A 19418-nucleotide genomic window follows, 5' to 3' on the forward strand; every position below is an offset into this window, starting at 1 on the left:
ATGTGAACACACCTTTTTAATAAGAATGTGTTACCACTCTTAGCAACAATCTTTGCATTCAGTCCAAATTACAGGTTGCACAGCTACATTTTGTTTGCTCACGTTTGCTAGGCACTTACAATTACATCTAATACCCTGTGAGAGGGTAACACACTGCTTTGAAAGTGCTGGGATGAAAAGTTATAAACAAACCGGATTATTAAGAAAAATACAGAGCTCTTGTGTCATGTTGTCTGCCATACCTTTTCATCAGAGCAGCATGTCTGAATAGCATGTAGCAAAGTTTTGATGTGTGTGTACGTGAATACAGAGATAGCTCACTAGATAATAGGTCTATGCGTAAAGTGTGACAAAACTAAGTACTGAGTTTATGAGTTTAGAAATTCCAGATGGGCTACATCCAAAATGTCAGATGTGAACATCTCAGATTTGGCAAGTACTAGAATACTGAATCCATGTTAGAAATGTAAGGGTTATGGATTGACTTTGTTCAAAGCTAGGTGTTTACAAAGCCAAAACAAGAAACAATCCCATAATCTCCTTTTATTAGGCACATGCCTGCACTGCACTTCTATTTCTTGCATTTCAATTTGGGTGGTGCATTCTAATATTGCTTTTAAATGTCTGATTTGACAATGCAAATCAGAAGGGCCCAACTTTGCACATACTCATTTCTTTTTAACTTCAGTCAAGACTGCTGGAAGTGAGAAATGAATGCAGATCTGCATAGCTACGGCAAGCTTGTTGCTGCTGATTGACCATGCACACACATACAAACTCCGCAGCACTGAACTTTCCATTACCTACTTCACCACCGGTGTAGAAGTCAGAGTTTGTCGGGTGAACGACAGCATCACTGTCGATCGTGGCAATGTCAGCCTGTACAACTTGCAACTACAACAGGTAAACAAATGTATATCAACCACGTTGGACAGAGACCCATGGCAGGCTCTACATTTATACATGTACCAACGGCCATGTTTTCCTACCTGTACAACTCCAAACCTGGCACCAAAGGAGTTTTCAGAGTTGTGTGTGCAGGTGTGTGTAGAGAAGGCAGAATGGGGAGCAGGAGGAGGAGGACGACGACATATTTAAATAAATGTTAAAATGACAAGTCAAAGCAATCATGTGAGATCATTTCTGAAGCTTTAAATCAGCTAACACCCCATTCCATTTTGAAGAAACCTATAAAACCAGTACCCCACAGAGCATGATACTAAAGTATGCAGTCTGCTTAAAAAAAAAATTCTGGATCATCAAACCAAACAAAATAACTAGTTTCTCCATTTTGTCAGCATCAATAAATGAGATGGCCTTACATTTTATATTTTCAATTTCCCATCATTTTGTCTGCTTCTAAATCAGAATTCTCTTTCACACTGAGGAAACGTTATATTTGTAGGCAGAAGTATGTGGTATTTGATTTTTTTAAAGCACAGACCCCAGTAAGATTTTGAAATTTACATTTAATCCATCTATGTTTCAAAGTCATTTCTTTTTTTTTTTAAAAAAAGCTTGATGGTAATTATTTTCTTCTATCAATCTGTTTATTTGTTTTTAGAAACAAGACAGATGTCTGGCCAAGCAAAGTGTAAAAAAAAGACATGTATATTTTGGAAGGCTCAAGTGCCTTCTTTTTCCTGGTATTTACACATATACATATATTTATGAAATGTAGTGGTAATGGAATTAAATTTACTTTTCCATGAAGGAAGTCTGAAAAATAATGAAAGTAGCAGGTATAATCAAACAGATATTAAAAACAGTTCACAGTCCATGAGATGTACCCAGGCTAATACTTTTTCTAGTACATGGACTTATGTGAAAGAGCAATATTTTATTTGGAATGGACTGAAGCCATAAAAACCATATACCATACACAGTAATATATTTTCAGGTTTTACGTTACTATAAAAATCAGCATTTGCTCTAGCTGAATATGGGGGTGATGGAGAGGGGGAAATTTAAAACATCATAAAAAAAACAAACTACTTGATCAAATGAAACATGAAACTAAGGCATGGCCATCATTTGGGGGATACTGAATTATCTGGTCATGCCTCTATACACACTTCTGTGCCTATTTTAGTGAACCACTGAACGTAAGAGATTGCAGGAAGAATGGAGAAACTTCTTATTTTGAAATTAACCTGACAAAGAACATTTTAGTCCTCAAAGAATCCACATAAGAAACCCCCCCAAACTAACTAACAGTCACGTTTGATCATTATGGAAAAGAATTTAGACTACATCTAATTTTGACTGCACTCAACTTGAAGACAAATCACTAACAAAAGTATATATACTTAGATTTGGTGCATACTGTACTTCTTAGGTCTTTAAGAAAACAGGACCTGGAAGATGGCATAAGAATTTGGGGCCTAATTTTCACGTCTGAAGCTGGAGAGAATAAATTCTGGGTTCCATAATTTTCATATGACTGTTAGTTGTGTGAACCCATTCCCCATTTACCTAGGTCATCTTTAAGGTCAATGTCAGCATTGGTAGGATTGATAATGGCCTCCACCTCGAAGCCGGCTAAATTACTGATTTCACTGTGAATAAGGTTCAGCTGAAAAGAAAAGCATGAGGTGGGAAATAACAGGACAGCTGGGAAATCACAGAGAAGCTGCAGAAAAGTGAGCTTTGCAACACAGATGGAGATAGCATCACTGCAAACAAATATGCAAAATAAAACATGGGTCAAAGGGTTACTTGTCCAAAAACAAAACAAAAAAAACCAAATTTCAAACACAAGACTCAAACACTGTTCTGGACGTTGACAGCAAATGGATATTCTTCTTAATGAGCTCTACTCTAGTTATAAAGTTGTCTGGAATTTCTGTGTTGATGTGGGAAAGGGACAACCGCCTCTTCCTTCCCCTTGAACTCTTGGTACAAAAGGCACTCCAATGACTTTTTAAGCAGCAGCTTGAGTAATTAATTCTTTGTATGTCAGGATTTTTTCAGTTCTGGAACCAAATGTGATGGTTTTAACAGCTCTCCTTTTCTTGTGGAATCCATTATATGTGAAAGTGATTTTGAGGAACTGGACATTTATGTCCAAAAGGCATTGTCAGTCCTAAAAAGGATGAAGCACTTTTCCTGCAGATGTCTGCACTCGGTAACTTGAATGTTTTTTTTGCCTATCTCTGAGTCACTTTGGTGGAAGCGATGGTGAAGTAGACGAGTTACTGTAAGGCTGTCTATTTTCTTGTGCTCCTGGCTTATGGTGCAGAAATGTTCTGCAACCCAATGTAGTATTTTTAGGTGCTTTCTTTCTTTTACTCTCAAACATTTTCCCCCCTTTGGGTCAAATATTTCCAACTGCAGTTGGTAAACCATGTCCATTTATGCCTAATCTGAGACCACTTTTTATTGCAACACTTATTATGGGATTAGGATTTATCACTAGTTTGTAGTTTGGTTATAAAATTATTAGCATGGACATCTGGAGATTAACCTTATATTTTATCTTTTTTTTAAATGATACCATTATTAAGTGACATGTTAGGTAATGCAGGTTATAAGATCTAGCTACATACTGTGAGCAGGGTTTATGAAGTATTATATAAAATCAAAAGTCATGCTCAAATGAGAAATGCAGACTTGTCAAGGATGAAGAATCTAAATTACAGTATCATACCAGGAAGAACATTTTTTGGAAATGCTCAGTGGTACATTCTGTTAGTGCAATTTATTCATCACTGACAGCAAATTTGGGAGGCTCATCCTAGTCCACATCATAGAAACCACTCTGTACTATGGGGCCATTTAATAGGAGTGTCAGATTGCTCATGATAGATCCATCAGAGTAAAGAGGCCAGTGAGGACTGCAGCACACTGACAGAGCTGCATGATGAATGCCTCAAGCCACACTGGGCGTTTATATACGTGCTCTGGAAGTTGGGGGGAGGGGTTGTGCTTTACTTACTGTGGCTCCGAGAGCTGCTCTAATTAAAGCACCCGGAGCATCTCGTGTATCAGCACCCTTGTGCTTCAAAATGGCAGCAAGGGTGCTTTATTTAAAGCTCATCAGACAAGCTTTAGATAAAATGCCCCTGCCTCCCTTTTGAAGTGCAGGGATGCTGATACATGAGACGTGGGAGTCTGCTGGAGTGCAGTAATTACCACACTGCAGCAGATTCGATTAATCAAGTCTGCTCCAACATGCTGGAATTGCAGTGCATCAGAGCAGTCTCCCTGCTTGTGTACAGGGACAAACTGCTCTGCAAGTGACAACAATTCTCCAAAGCCTTTGATTTTTAAAAGCATCAATTTATCAGTTAAAAAAAAATCCTGTTTTATCGTGTCCAGAATAATCAGTAAATTTGGAAAACAATGATTCCATCTGTAATCTCCCTAGTCATCTGGTAGGTGATGACAACAGCAATGTGTATTATAATTATGTCTACAGCTGCAACTGGGAGAATTCTGGGCATACACTTAAATGGTGGGGGGGTTCAGTAGCTGATCAGAGGCAATTACTTAAAAAGAAAGTTCTCTTCATTCAGAGTGGGTTTGATACAAAGTTGGCTGAAGTTGGAATGAATACTTCAATAAAATCAAATGCATTAATGCCCAGTGCTGGGGTTGTAATCCATATTCCAGAATTTTTACAGCTCATCTTTACATATAGCTTTGATTCGCGAAGATGGAAAAGCCTGAAGCCACCTCTGAACAAGGGTCCGTAAGAGTGACGTTAACATGCAACCATGTGGATGCTCCAATGACTTAAACACCATGTGCAAACAGAGAAAACTTTCAGGCTACAGAACACCTACTGGGCTGCCCATGCACAGGGGAACCATGCACCAATGAGGACCTTGCTAAGGCTACAGCTTGATCAATGCTATGTGCCTGTTTCTGGACCAAAATCTGAACATGATGACAGGCCATGTGAAGATGACACCTGCTTATCTTCCCCATGTGTATGAAGGTTAATTTATTGAAAGGGGATGAGAAGTTTTGATATTCCAAACCAGTTTTCCAGTATTACTAAAAATCTGAATGTCCAAGAATCATTAGAGATGGACAAAATTCACTAACTTTTGCCTTATGAAATGTAATGGAAAGTCTTCATTGTTTCATTTTATGCGATTATGATGGCACTTCTTTTCCTTTTACAATGCAAGTGCATGCATGATTGTTTGCTTATTTTGTATGTGAGAACTGTAATCACTTAATAAAATACTCAGTTTAACTCAGATTAGCGTGCTTTAAAATTGTTTCAAATATGGGCCTATTTTTGAGTTTGTAATGAAATGTGGAAGACTGATTTCCAAATAGCTGTGAATTCTTTAATAGCTCACACACCTCTAGTTACTCACACAATCCAGTCTGCCTTGAATGTGATTACAAGCAACTGCTGTTTAAAAAAAACCCAAACCAATAAAAGTAGGTTGTATCCATTAAAATAAGAAGTTGTTCATATGGGGATTTAAGCTGTAATACAGGTTTAAGCATATTTGTTGCATATAAAAGTTAACTCCTTTTGTTCCTTAATTCCCAGTTTGGTAGATTTTCCCTTCAAATTCTATCCACTCCAAGCCATTTTGGATTTTCAATTTTGAATTCCCTCTCTATCCATACATTTGTGGGATTTGCATAGCACCCAGTTCTTAATGTAAATCCCAATTTACCTAAAAAACCTCCTTCATCCATTGCCTTAAGCTGACTTTCTGCTATGCAGCAGCAGACATTTTTTGGGTTGAATTAGGCCCTTATTGTACAGTGACAGCTATGTAATGTCCACTTACAATAGAAATTAAAAACACTGGTTGAGAATTAAATCCTCTGATGAGAAGTGGCCCAGTATAACTGCCTAACAGTATACAGTACGTACTTTGGAGAACAGAACTGATCCATAGAGAGAGGACCACATTTTTTAAAACAGCCACAAATTACACTAGCACATGCTGCATTGGCATGTACTTATTAGATAATGTTTAAGGTTAGAAGAGCTAGTGTGTGTCTAGTACTTACCCTGTCTGTAGCACTTAACATTTACAAGTATTACTGGACCAAACCTTGGCATTCTTATTTCAGTTAAATTACTTATAAAGTCATGGAAGTTTTCTTGGCCTTCAATTACTTAGCAATTCAATTTGCACCCAAAAGTGGGGATGTCTATTATAAGGCAAGCTGAGATCACTGAAAATACTGACCCTGATACTTATGACTCAAATTTTCCAGTCAGCATATGTTCTGCAATAATTTTGGAAGAAAAAAAAGAAATCTGATTTTGAACACCTTTGGTTAACATACAAAATAGTCATTCCAAATCCCCAACTGTTTGTAGGAGGCAAATTACAATAGCTGAAGTCTTATGAATACTAATAAATAGATTTTGTGTATAAGGGTTTTCTTCTCCCTATAGGAAGATCCCTGCCATTTCCAAACTGAAACTCTTTACTTTAACTGCAGATTAGTAAAGCTATCTAAAGACTTATGCAAAACACAGTATCCAGCTCTTACATATTTTTTACCATGTTTTCAGTAATCAAATCTTCTGGGCAGATTAGAGTGATAGACAGGACAGTTCTTAAAAGTAAACCCTTTTCCTCTTGCAAGTATTGAGCCAGGAAATGGATTTTTTTCATATTAAAGCCTCATGGATGACAGAGTAATAAGAAGCCTTGCTTTCTCCGCTGGGCTATTAGGACCTGGATTTGCACACCTACCAGACATACTGGAAAGGTAAGCAGAAAGACTGAAAGTAGTAAGCTAATTGTAGGGAAAGGTTTTATGTTTTGGATTTTAAGATTTGTATAATAAGTTTTTAATTCTTGTTAAAGGCACACAATATGAAAGGTGAAATGCATCCAAATCAAGCCACAAATATTTCAAAAAGAACCTCCATTGAAGCAAAGACTGTTCATATAAATCCTTGGCACTTTAGTGCTTCTCAAAGCACCTGCTCAAAATGATTCTCATCAACACATGATGAGGCTTTCTATCATCCCTGCGAGGAACTTTGGTTACCTGTTTTACAGAATGGGAGACTGAAGCGTAGAGACATGAATGTCAGTGACAAAATGCCAGGAATTCAAAACCAGGAGTCATACCTCTCAGTCCTCTATATTAACCACCTGACTTCAACACTTCTCTTAGTATATGGTCAACCATGAATTTTGGGCTGTATTACATTTTTGTACAATAGCCCACAATTCTGAGACTACAATGAATGAAGCAATACCAGATCACTCCTTAGGTTTCCAATAACTTTACACGAATCCTTCTTCTAACTGCTTATAAAAAAAGCAAACACCTTTTCTCCCCAAACCCTCTGAAAATACTATGCAGTGAGAAATTTTAAGGAATAATAATGTTAATCATACTCCTGGACAGTATTTACTAGGGCTGTGTGAAACTCCGGTCCCCGATTCGATTCAGCAGAGGTTCGGCTCAATTCGGTGGGTGAATCTCCAAATCTGAATCGAATCAGGAGACCCTTTAATCCCTTCAAATCAAATCCGAACCCTCCAAATCAATTTGGAGCGATTTGACACTTTGGACATAGACACAGCTTTAAATGTTTTTTCTACATACCTCAAGGTACCAGGTGCAGCTTGTGACAGCTGAGATGGTGGGGCGGATGGAGCGTCCCACAGAAGCAGGGGGGAGCCAGCGCAGCGCGGAGCAATAGACCCAGAAGTGGGCCAGAAGCCCTTCCAGTCCACTACAGGGTCTGCTGTGGAGCAGGCTGGGGCCCACTCCCCCGTGCCCCTCCAGCTCAGCGACTGGTGCTTTCTGGGTCTGGGGGGAGCAGCTGGGATCCTCCTGTGGCCAACTGCTGAACCTGAGGGGAAGTAGGGGGGCACCCCGCGTGCTCGGTGGCATACCCAGAAGTTGACTTGAAGCGCTTCTAGTCCACTTACGAGTTCACTGCCAAGCATGCAGGGGCCCCCACACTCCTGTAGGACACTCCATCTGCCCCACCATCACAGCATGATGAACCGCGCCTGGTACCTTGAGGTATTTAGAAAAAACATTTAAAGCTACATCGATGTTCCAATTGCTGATTCTCCAAATCAACATTGAATCTTCAGATTGGGATTTGGCAGAATTGAATCGGGGACAGTGATCCAAATCAACAAATCAAATCAATGTCCTCGATTCAGGCCAAATCCAAATTGAATACAGCCTGTTTCACACACCCCTAGTATTAACCATTTTTTAGCATAAATGTCTACTGTTTTAAGAAAATTTAATTCACAAATGCAATATGACGCCTATTTAAAGCCCCACCCCAAAACTTTAGATTCTTTCCTGAAAAGGGGTATCAGACTTAATGGCTTTACATAAACTTTCAATTATGAGCATCTTTTTAAACAGCAATGTCGCATCTATAACTGACTAAACAGAACAGTTTAACTAATTACAGTCAGCAACTTCTAAAAAAATGCATTATCGCTATGTAATCTATGTAATCTGTAAAGCTCTCAGAATACGGAAAATGGACATTTGAATGTCCATCAGTAAAACATCACTGGCAACTGAAATTAGGCCCTGGTCTGTTCAACCTACTTGCCCTCTTCAGTTTAGACATAGCAACAGACATACTGTAGCAATACCAACCACCAGCAATTTCTTATTTTGCTCATGCACAGTGGATCTAAACCACGCAAGGTGAGAAGCACTCTCTCATCCTATCAATTCTGTGAATGCTGAGGACTTGCAGAATATGGCCCAAGATCCTGTTTGACCACTGGGAAAAATCACGTAGCAAGGTACACTATAAAAAGGAAATTCTAAGGAATGGTTTTGAAAATATTCCTTATGATCAACAGACAGGCTGTTCTATCCTGTCTGCTTGATATATGCATATGTTCAAAGACATCATGTTCTTAGCCACCGCTATGCAAATGCTTTTTTCATTTTAAAACTTCCCACATGCTTACTCTTACAAAGAAAGCATTCAAAACCAGGATGGTTTTTAAAGAAAAAAAGAGTTTTTTCCAAGGAGAAGCATCACCTAAGTAACTGATTCGTTATTGGTCAGCTCAAGGGAACTAGGACGGTTGCGGACAGTAGGATGTAGGGAATTCTTTATTTGTTAGATATGGTATTTTCCATCTTTGCCTTCCGCACTAAAGTCTCGTTAACTTTAATGGCAGTTTGTACCGTGCAACTAAAAGCAAAATGTGGTCGTTAATGGCTGGTGAATTTATCTTCTATACATCAGCAGAAGTGCACCGTTCATCTGTGGTTCATAATTAAACGAGCACAATCTGCATCATATTTACATACTTCTGATCTTTTGTGTGTCTGTATATGAAGGCAGAATGAAACCTGCCCACCTCCTTGAGATCAGTGGAAGGTCTGAAATGGGCTTGGGGTGGATGGCCAATGGCAGTATACTCCTCAAGGTGAAGGAGGAAGCCACTGAGTGTGAAGTTCTGGGACACTAGCTAGTACCCCAGTGCTAGACATGACGGATGATGGGAAGTAATATCCACAAGGCAATATTAGGATTCATATAAAGCAATAGAAGGGACCACTGATCTCAGGTCTGTGACAGTATGGCATGAATTGATATTAAATTATTCTTATGGTAACCAAAAGGAATTCAAAATCAGTTTCAAAAGCCTAAAACTGCTTCCTTACAGAGATGATAAACTTCGGATTTTAATCAACTAAAATGCTTTGAAGCATTTCAAAACCAGCACTGCAGAACTAGCCAATTAATGCAAGCCAAAGCCATCTCCAAAATGATATTCTGGCCTGGGTTGCAAACTGCACACAAGACGCACAAACTTTTGGCAAATAATAAAATACAGTTATTTTCATGCATGTTAAACTTAGCAGACAAGCTGAACAATGATAAATGGAATAAAATCTTGACACGAAATAAAGGTGAGCCAAGAGATGCATTCCACAATGGGACAAAAATGGTTCATTGCCTATAAATGACTTGGCTACTGAATGATAAAAGAAAGATGTAGCTTTACTTAAAAAAAATTTATCACATAAGAAAAAGATGTGTTTCAAGATAAGAAACTAGTTTAATTTCTTGAATTAAATACCTCTTTAAAGTGATATTTTCGCTTTAAACCTCCCCCAACTCCCAAAGTATATTCACAGGGAAAATAGGATTGATGATATATAGCTTTTCATAAAAGTGTCATTCATTATTGTACAGCATTAGCTTTTATTAAAAAAAAATCTATTATAAACAAATGGCTTAAATAGGTTTTGATAGAAGCTTGTAAATCATTTATATTGGCAATAAAGTGGGCTGCCCTTTAGTAAAGCCATTCCATCCTTAGCAAAATTTCAGCACTGGCAGTTTAGCTGTTACAATTACACTGTCTATGAATAAAAATGTTGGAGGTTACACACTGCAAGGAGAATGTCACTGTGTCTGAACATGTGGTTATGTAGGCACATGGAGACCCATTTATAAAACAATGTTTAAAAACGGTTTCAGGGGATTTCTTTGTTCAAGGACTAAAATGATGCTCCTCCAAGACCTGTTCAGTATTGCACATGCACGGACTGGTTTTGGGAGGGGAAACTCCCCTAAAGCAACACCACAAAATAGGGATTGATTTATCAAATGCACAAACATACCTTCTGGCCCAGGAAAAGGCTTTTGGTGGACAGGACTGTGAATCCATCCGCAGGGGTTCCCTCTGTTGTGCTGTCAGCACTTGCTGATTTGCTCACTTCTCCTTGCTTCTTCTTGCAAAAATATAGTTCATTAGTTTAACTAAGTATGAGATGGAGAGTCTAATATACTGATAAATATGTAGTGCCATAAATACAACTGTATTTACCATGAGATAAATTGCAAACATGAGCTACAAGACTGGATTCTATTCTTTAGTTTCCCATGAAATTAATATTAAAAGGAGGCTATATACATGCATCAAAAGTTTCAATGTTTCCATGTCCACTTCAGCCTCTGCTTGCTTATTGCACAAATTAGAGAACTGAATTAGAGAACTGAACAGTCAAATTATAGAAGAGAAATTTGAATGATGCTCTGAAAATGTTTGTGCATGACAGCAACATAGTTATTTGTGCATGCAAGTGGAGGCATGCCCTTGGCATTCATAAGAGCAAAACTGGCATCTGTCTTAATGTGAAAAAATGGAAAATTCACAGATCTGTTTTCAAACACACGTTTGAAATCAGACCCTTCTGGGAACATCACTAATATAATTCTATTACCTGCATGCCTCCCATCTCAGGTAGAGGTTAAATTCTTTTTAAAAGCAATTCTAGCTTATCCAATACTACCTGCAATAAACATTACAGGGTTTCTCCTTTTTACCTAACCAGATTAGGTAATTGGAACAACAGGTGTTTGGCATAGATCATTTATCAGACAAGAATTAGAACGGTACAATTCTGAAGGGCTGTTAATGAGAACCCTGGTAGCTACTGAAGTTGTTTCAACTCAACAGCTGAAAACAGTGATGATCTTATTTATTTTAATTTCAAGTAGAATTAATCATTGCAACTAACATAAATGTGTGGTACCTCATCAAACGTGATACATGAAACCTGTACTTGGGACACTACTGTGTCTTCTATGCCCCCAAGAAAAATATGTAACATAACTGGTGACTAAACAACTGAAAGGGTTTAGATGCAGGAGTATGTTTTGTTTCTCAAAGCTGTACCCATGCTTTACATTATACAAATGTTTTGCAAATTAGATTTTCATGGGTCCTATTTCAATTCCCTGGGAGTTTATTGTTAGCCAAAAACTAGTGTATAGTAAGCAGACAATGCAGTTTGTGTGGAAGAAAAACAGAACCCCACAACAGACTTCCTGCTTTTGTAATCGACTAGGAAAAAAAATCCAGATTCAGGGAAATTATTAGCGCATGGTTATTAGAAGCTCTGTGCTCCAAATGTCAGCTACTAGGTGGACTATGAAAAGAAAAAAAAAAGCGCTCAAAAATGACTTTCCTGAAAAATCAAGAAAGTAACCCACAAATGAAGCATACAGGACTTGCTTTGTTGAACACAGTACCATTTCAACCACAACACATTAACTGCAGGTGAACTTTAGGCATTCATAATTTTAGCAAGCATCATATTTCACAAACACATTTTAAATGCATTAAATGTTGGTTATGTGGCACCCATGTACAAAAGAAATTCCCAATCTCTGCACATCAGAACGTGGGGAGTGGGGAGGAAGGAGGGGGAAATATTAAATATAAAAGTTTTTCCCAATTTCTTTAAAACAGGCAAACAAAAAAAAAGAGCATATTACAGTTGTGTTCCATTTCAAGTCTTCCCCCTATCAAATTTTGAATGAATTTAAGTAGTCTTTAAGAAATAAATCTCCAGCTCAAGACATAGAAGAATCCCAATTATAGCAAAATAAAATTGATGAGTTACAAGAAGAATATTTGTAATATTCCGGTTTAGCTAACAAATTTATTCAATCAAGCTATATCGAACATAATTTTTCCACTACAGAAAGGGACTGAACTGCCTCCTCTGGTAAAAGGCTCTCTCTGTTTTAGAGAAAGAACTAAACCCATTCTTGAATTTCAATAAATTCACTGAATAAGGAAAATATTATTAAACCTGTTTTGAAAACAAAATTCCCTGGAATATTATGATAGACTTTGTAAAAATGATAGATTTTATTAGCGACAGACATTATAAAATGAGCAAACAAATGTTATGCTCTTCTTAATACTTGTAACTGCAAAATGCTATCATTCCAATTTTGAAAGCAGCACCCAAATCCTCTTTTTCTTAGTGCCACAAATTAATATTCTGCATACAGAACAAGTAAATGTAAGCCCCAGTGTTGACACCATACAGCTGCTGCTAGTGAGACTTCTGGATCTACTGAGTTCTCTGAGAGCCGGTGGCTGCAATTCCACCCTGCTACGACAACACTCTCCACTTCTCAAGCCTCTAGAAAGGACTTAGTTGCTGCTCCCCACAAAAGCTGCAGTTCTTGAGCTTAGCTTCCTGTACAATACATGTAGTGGACTCTCCAGACACAATGTCAGGGTGATACTTGACCTTTAATACTCCTTCGGATCAGCATGGAAATCAGTACCCCAGGCTGCCCACTGAACAGGAATATAGACTTTAAGTGATACTCTACTCCTGCCCTGCGAGTTCTGATGGATATAGATGACTTTACCTTAGACTTTCTTGCTCCTTTCTTGCCTCCCGCTTTCTTTGATACAGTTTTCTTCTGTGAGGGAGACTTTGCCTTCTTGGCTGGAGGTGGAGTGATGATGGCTTCCAGTTTCCCTTTGGATCCCCGCTTCTTTGCCAGCAACTCAGGGTGAATGTTCGGTAATACCCCGCCACTAGCTATGGTAACGCCTTTCAATAGCTATGTGCAAAGAAAGATGTAGTTGTAAAATTGAGCATTAATGCTCTAATTAAGAGCGAGCAGCACTTATTACAAATCCCATATTTGCTTGATACATCAAATATATATTTTCAGTTGCTTCTATGACAGTTCTCAATAAGTATGGTCTCTGAGAAAAAGAAACCTATGACATAAGTTGATCATGTCTTTTTTTTAAACCACACCATTCAGACAGAAGATCTACATATCCTTGCCTATTGTCTTTTGGACTCTAACACAACTGGCTTTCCACCTATACCATCAATTTACGCATGGAAAGCTGCTTTGACTCTCTGTTAGAAGAATGAAGCCCCTAAACTCCACACAGTAGGGCGCTTTTGGGGGCAGGTGGGGCCTTCTGCAAAATTCCTGAATTTTGTTCGAAGAAAATATAGGTAGAGAAGAAACTTCCAATGAAGTGTTAAACATATCAGGAATTTTACAGTTAGAAGAACCCAAGTCTTCACAAACATGTAAACCAGTGATTCTTAGCAAGGGTGTTAAGTAAGTAAACATGACTCACAAGATAAACCTATTTCAAATAAGAATTCAAAGTGCAAAAAACATTCTGATGTGTTGCGGTCTTTCTGAAGTCTTTCCAACAGAACTGCTCTATTACTCTTCTGTAGTCAAAAAATGAGTGAAAACTAAGAGCTGGCATTTTCCAAGGGGTGCCCTGAGTCTAAAAGGTTGAGAGCCACTGATTTATCCACTGAAGGAACATAAAGAACTATTCAGACTGGCACACAGTACCTGAAAACCATTACAAGCACAGAGGAAATCAAGTCTCATAATTTAAAAACAACCTTAACTCCACCCTCCAATTCATGCCTGGCCCTAGATCAACATGACCCTTGCCTTAGGGAGCATACGAAAGGTGACGTAAATCCCCTGGATTACTCCCACCTCTTGATGCACATCGAGTGCTCCTAACCACAGCCCAGGATCTAAGAGGGAAGGCCCTTGACTCACAAAGGGATGATGAATGGAAAGTATGACCAGACTTCTAGACCACATATGCAGGCTGAAAGAAGTAGGTTGATTTTCCTACTTCACTGTGGAGTAGTGTATTGATGCAGGGACAGCAGCTAACACAGAGGGCTGGGATTTGGATTGATGCCTGTGGATAATATTCCAGTATAAATAAATGACCTCTAATAGCATAAATTATGTTTGAATTTCTTTGACTATTTTTTAATTTTAAATTTTAAAGCCCCATTGAAAATTGCAACAGAGAGTCTCCCAATGTTTTTTTCATCAGCTCCAGGAACTGGCCACAAAGAGGTAATTAAGATTTTGGATAATAAAAATAAGGATTGCAATACGGAGAAGAATGCTGATTCAATTTCCCAGGAGACTGCACTGTTGTCTCCAGGTACGCTGATGTTTTGCTGTTCTCCCAGTGTGGGCCACTGCGGCAGTGTATCTCCCTTGCATTGTTACCCATTTTATTTACTGAAACATGTAATTAAGCTGAGGACTTGAACTGGTTACACAGTAAGAGTGAGAGAATGAATGAATGAATGAATGAATGAACTGCTTCCCGGTGGCCTGCATGAGAAGCAGAGAGGTCTTGAATTACAATTCAGCTATATGGAAAGACAATTTAAAAAGCCTTAAAGGAAATCCCAGCCCTCACACGATGAAGTCTTTTCTTACCTGATTTAATTCTTCGTCGTTTGCTACAGCCAACAGGATGTGTCTAGGAGTGACTCGACCCTTCTTATTGTCCCTTGCTGCATTTCCAGCCAGTTCAAGAATTTCCGCTGGGAGAAAAATAAGCCCACCTTAATTAAAATATGATCATCACGGGAAATCCTGGGGTGTTGTTTGGTGAAAGGGGCTCTAAACAGTGAATTCTTTAATAGCAAAACATGTATTAAATCATTATGCAATTATCTGTAACTCCTGAAAATGTTCCATGTCACTTTATCAGGGACCACAATTAAAATGCTCAGAGACAAATGCTAACTTGGAATATACTGGATGTTGTAGAGAGCCTTTTATTGCACTTACAGATTTCTGAAGATGTAACCATGCATGCTCCACATCTGACATCAGTATCTAATTCAGAGCTGGATACCTGTCCCTTATCTCACTTTGATGTTAGTGTATGAATGTGAACACAACTCAACTCGTTTTAACTGTTATAAAACACTGTCCCATGAACAACCAAATTCTAACTCTCCTTTTGTGTCAAGGAAGACTTGATGCTTCTCTGAAATTCTACTTTCTAAACTACTTATTTTCTTGGCCTTTCAAAACAAAGTACCCTGAGTTTTCACTAACTTTGTAGGGTTTTCCAGTGTTCTCCTATCACCAGACTACAGAGTGCTGTATGTAAATAAAGAATAATGGTTTGCCAAATGTATCACTAATCTGAGTGATTACTTAGGTTTCTCTTTTTTTCATGCATGCATGAAATGTTACCGTGTGTTTTTCATTTGCTATGCTATTTAGACAGGGGCTACAGACATTTAAGTTAGGGCACTCATTTTGCTGCAATCCTACCTTAATGATTTTTTTCTCAAGGGAACAAAAGAGAAAAAGCAATGGATTAATCATGTTTGTTCACTCCTAATAGATTATCTCCTTTGAGGAGATTTCCAATCACGTCAAATTGATCTTAACAACTGTATGTGTGAGTCCTTGACTGGAATTAGGTGAGATTATTTTTTTCTGTACAATTGCCTACAAGGTGAAAGGCCAGCATTTTATCTACTAAACATATTTATCGTCAGCTAAAAAGCCCCAGGCAAAGTATGCAAGTGAACCACAAGTGATTAAAATAAGAAGAAGTTGGGGGCACGAATACACAAATGGAAGCTCATGTTTATCTGACTCTGTATTTAAACTGCATTGCTATATTTTATTTATAGACTGTGCAGCAAAAGAAGAAAGGTTCTGTCCAGGTTTCTCTCTTGCTTTTGTAACACTGGCTTTGGCAAACCCATAAATGGCAGACTTTAAAAAAAAAGCGAAAGGAAAGGAAAAATGCCTTTTTAAGTCTATTCTATCTGAATATACTACAACATACTGAACAGCAGGACTACTCTACAGCACTCCTTCCCCATGTAACAGCTGAACCGAATGCACAGTAAGATGTTACATAAACTTGCTTTAATAGGCGAGTGGAAGGGAATAAAGACATTATCGTGGAAATGCACAAGAAGATTAAAATCAAAGCTCACATCATCACATCACTTTCCTGTAACACTCTGTAAATCTGTAAAAAAGTGACACAGTATCACTACAGACCACGGCTTTACATCCGACTGATTTTAATATGATTTCCCAACTACTTTTCATCACAATCCGCATAATAAGCCAGTTATGACACCTACTGCAATAGCCATAGTTGCTTCTGGATGTATTACAGTTAAGTGTCATCAAGGACTTCACCAGGCTTTCAGGATCCTCACACTCTTAAGCAGTGCATGATTTACTTCAGCTGAGAATTAGGAAAACAAAAGAAACTCCCCAAACGCTCACTTGCTAGGGCTCAAGGCTTTTTATTTATTCCTTTTTTCACATGACAACATTTCAGCCACGTGGCAAATAAAAAACGAATCAGAATAAGCAGGCTTGGGCAATCCTGAATGCCCCCCTCCTGAACAGCTCCACAAAACTGAAGAAAGCCAGAATAAGCTTGTCATCACGCAGCGAGCCACAGTCCAGACACGTATGGCTCGACACACCGCGACGCGCTTCAGGCACCTGTTGTGCGGCGGGTACTGTGTCAAATTCCAAAGCACAAAATCTGCATGAAGATGCATGCAAGCGCACCCCTACTGACTTCAGGAGTGTTTTGCACCTATGTAACAAAGAGAAGAAACACCCCAATCTCTCTATATCCAGTAACTGTGATCTTAAATGTCTGAGGGTTTGCACTGGCTGAAAGGTAAGGGGAGAGGTTGCCTTAACACAGTAGACTATTCTTTGTTTGCCCCTGCCTCCCCCACCTCCATCTCTTTACTACATCAGGCCCTGCTAACAGTTGTGCTGTGTTATTCTCTGCATCTGATCAGCATAACTATGCAGACAGGTCATTTGGTAACTAAAGAGGCTAAGAAAGTGTTATTCCAGTAAAGCAGAGAGGAATGTTTTATTTGTTCCTCATAAAACTAAAATGTCTGCCTCTTACAGTGGAGAACTGTTCTTGCAAGTGCTAAGCCCTCTTCCTTGGACAGGAAACTCATTTTGAAATTACAGTTTTCTAATGGTCCTTTAGGGAAGTTGAGGTACCCCACTTCCCTTTCAGGAACAGGAGGGAGGGGAAAAGGGTTGTGCTGGCAGAGAGCACCACAAGAGGAGTGGGGGCAGGAATATTTTTCTTTTTGTGCTCCCCCTCTCCTGACTCCAATGAGCATTGCGTGCTTTTGGCATGCTGAAATGACCCACAGTACAGCAAACACCAAAGCTAAGCAGTAAGCAAGCACAAGTGCTTTCTGAAGCACTGATGCTCCCTGGGTTAAACTGAGCATTACTGATACGAAGTGAAAACAGCACAGGAAAGAGAAGACAACTCTTCTTGCTAAGGCAATGGATCCAAGACAAACCTCAGACCACTACACCAGCAAACCCCTAAGATCTGAACTGTTTGCCTGGACTTCGTTGCAGCTCCTTTTCTACTTTTGTGTTAGTGTTATATTAGCGTAATTTTGAAAGTTCAAGTAGTGTTTTACTTCTGTTTTAAACCAGTTTCAAATGAAGAAAATCTGGCTCCTGCTTTCTGTAAAGAAGAGGACTTTAAATTTCCTGACTAAAATGTGTGTTTGTTTAAAAAAAAAAAAAAAAATCCAGTCTGGATCTCGATTTTCAGCTTAGGCTCATCTCTAGAACTACTGTAGGGACAATGTGCCTCTGCCAGTTCCAAATTTGAGTCACAGAAGACTTCATGAGACCTTCAAACGCAGAGGAAGCTGCGTTTAAATGGAAAGTAATATTATCTTCTTAGCTTTTTATAGTATGTTTCATCCTAAAGCACTTCACTTACTACCCATGTAGTCATATGTGCAGCAGCTACATTTGATGGCAATCTACCCTGGTTGAGGAAACTGGCAATCGTGGTAGGGCCTTGCCTAACACGCTGTTGCAAACTCTTGCTTTTATAAAACGTGCCACAGAACAACTGGCGCCATACTTTAATAAAAAATTTCTAAAAGTATTACAGGCCTATGATCAAACACACAAACCAGGGATCTGTTAAGACACCAACAGCTACTTCTAAATGCCTGCTCCACCTCTTTTACATATGTATATTTCATGTATGTGCAGTAATGGTATATGTACGTACAAATATATGTATGCACTTGTCCAGGGAAAAAGAGGAAAAATCTAGTTCTTTGTGTCTGTGCAAAACAGATGGCAACCTCTTTTATGGCTTTATCTGAAAGACAGACATGGGAAGCTACAGCAAACCCAAGGTGCCTATCCAAGATGCTAGCTCAGTTGTGCAAGTTGTGTTCCAAGAAATCTGAGTTGCTGCCAAGCTGTTGCACAAACCACTACTCTCCTATTAAGCTGTATCTATTAGCAGCACCATGGGCAAAAAGTATAAGGCAAGCAAGAAAGAAATGCTAACATTTTCAACAATTACCACCATGTACTTCATGGGATGGGCAGCTGAAACATGGTTTGCACTCTGAGATATCATTGCCCTCAAAATGGTTAACTGCTATATGCTGATTAATCAGTAGTTCTTACCCTGCCCACCTTCAGACTTGCTAATGGCCAGTATGTGATTTGCATCAAAAGGTGGACTCCCTGAAAGGCAGCGTATCAGCACAGAGGAAAATAAATAAATAATAATAATAATGATAATAAAAAAAAATAAAAAAAATCAGAGGACATACTATCCTTTGCCCCCACCCAAACTATAGATTAAAGGTCTGGTGGCACACACAAATTGCCCCCAAGTCCTCCTGACAGAACTAGAGCATTTGCAGAGTCTTTTCAAAATGCGATGGTACAGAGAAAGGATGAAGGCTCTAGCTCGTTATGCTCTCTCTATTCTCTTTATTTATTTACTTAAGTATTTTTTCCCAGATGGATAATTACTATAGCAACA

At 38.7% G+C, this 19418-nt stretch overlaps 1 protein-coding gene across 4 annotated transcripts in view; it reads right to left on the reverse strand.

Annotated features, from left to right (window-relative positions):
- The window catches only part of LOC109310106 (core histone macro-H2A.1), a 45276-nt gene that overhangs the window by 14391 nt on the left and 11467 nt on the right, over nt 1–19418 (reverse strand). The window contains exons 2-5 of one of the 4 annotated variants that reach the window (XM_019535114.1): nt 15008–15114; nt 13133–13330; nt 10579–10686; nt 804–894 (exon numbers count right to left, since the gene is read on the reverse strand). In XM_019535114.1, coding sequence (XP_019390659.1) covers nt 804–894; nt 10579–10686; nt 13133–13330; nt 15008–15114 — 504 coding nt within the window. Of the gene's footprint in view, nt 1–803; nt 895–2475; nt 2576–10578; nt 10690–13132; nt 13331–15007; nt 15115–19418 lie in introns of all 4 variants that reach the window. The other 3 variants (XM_019535112.1, XM_019535113.1, XM_019535111.1) reach the window with 3 other exon arrangements.

Source organism: Crocodylus porosus, unplaced genomic scaffold (assembly GCF_001723895.1).
Source record: "Crocodylus porosus isolate Cpor-Errol unplaced genomic scaffold, CroPor_comp1, whole genome shotgun sequence".
NCBI classification, from domain to species: Eukaryota; Metazoa; Chordata; order Crocodylia; family Crocodylidae; genus Crocodylus; species Crocodylus porosus.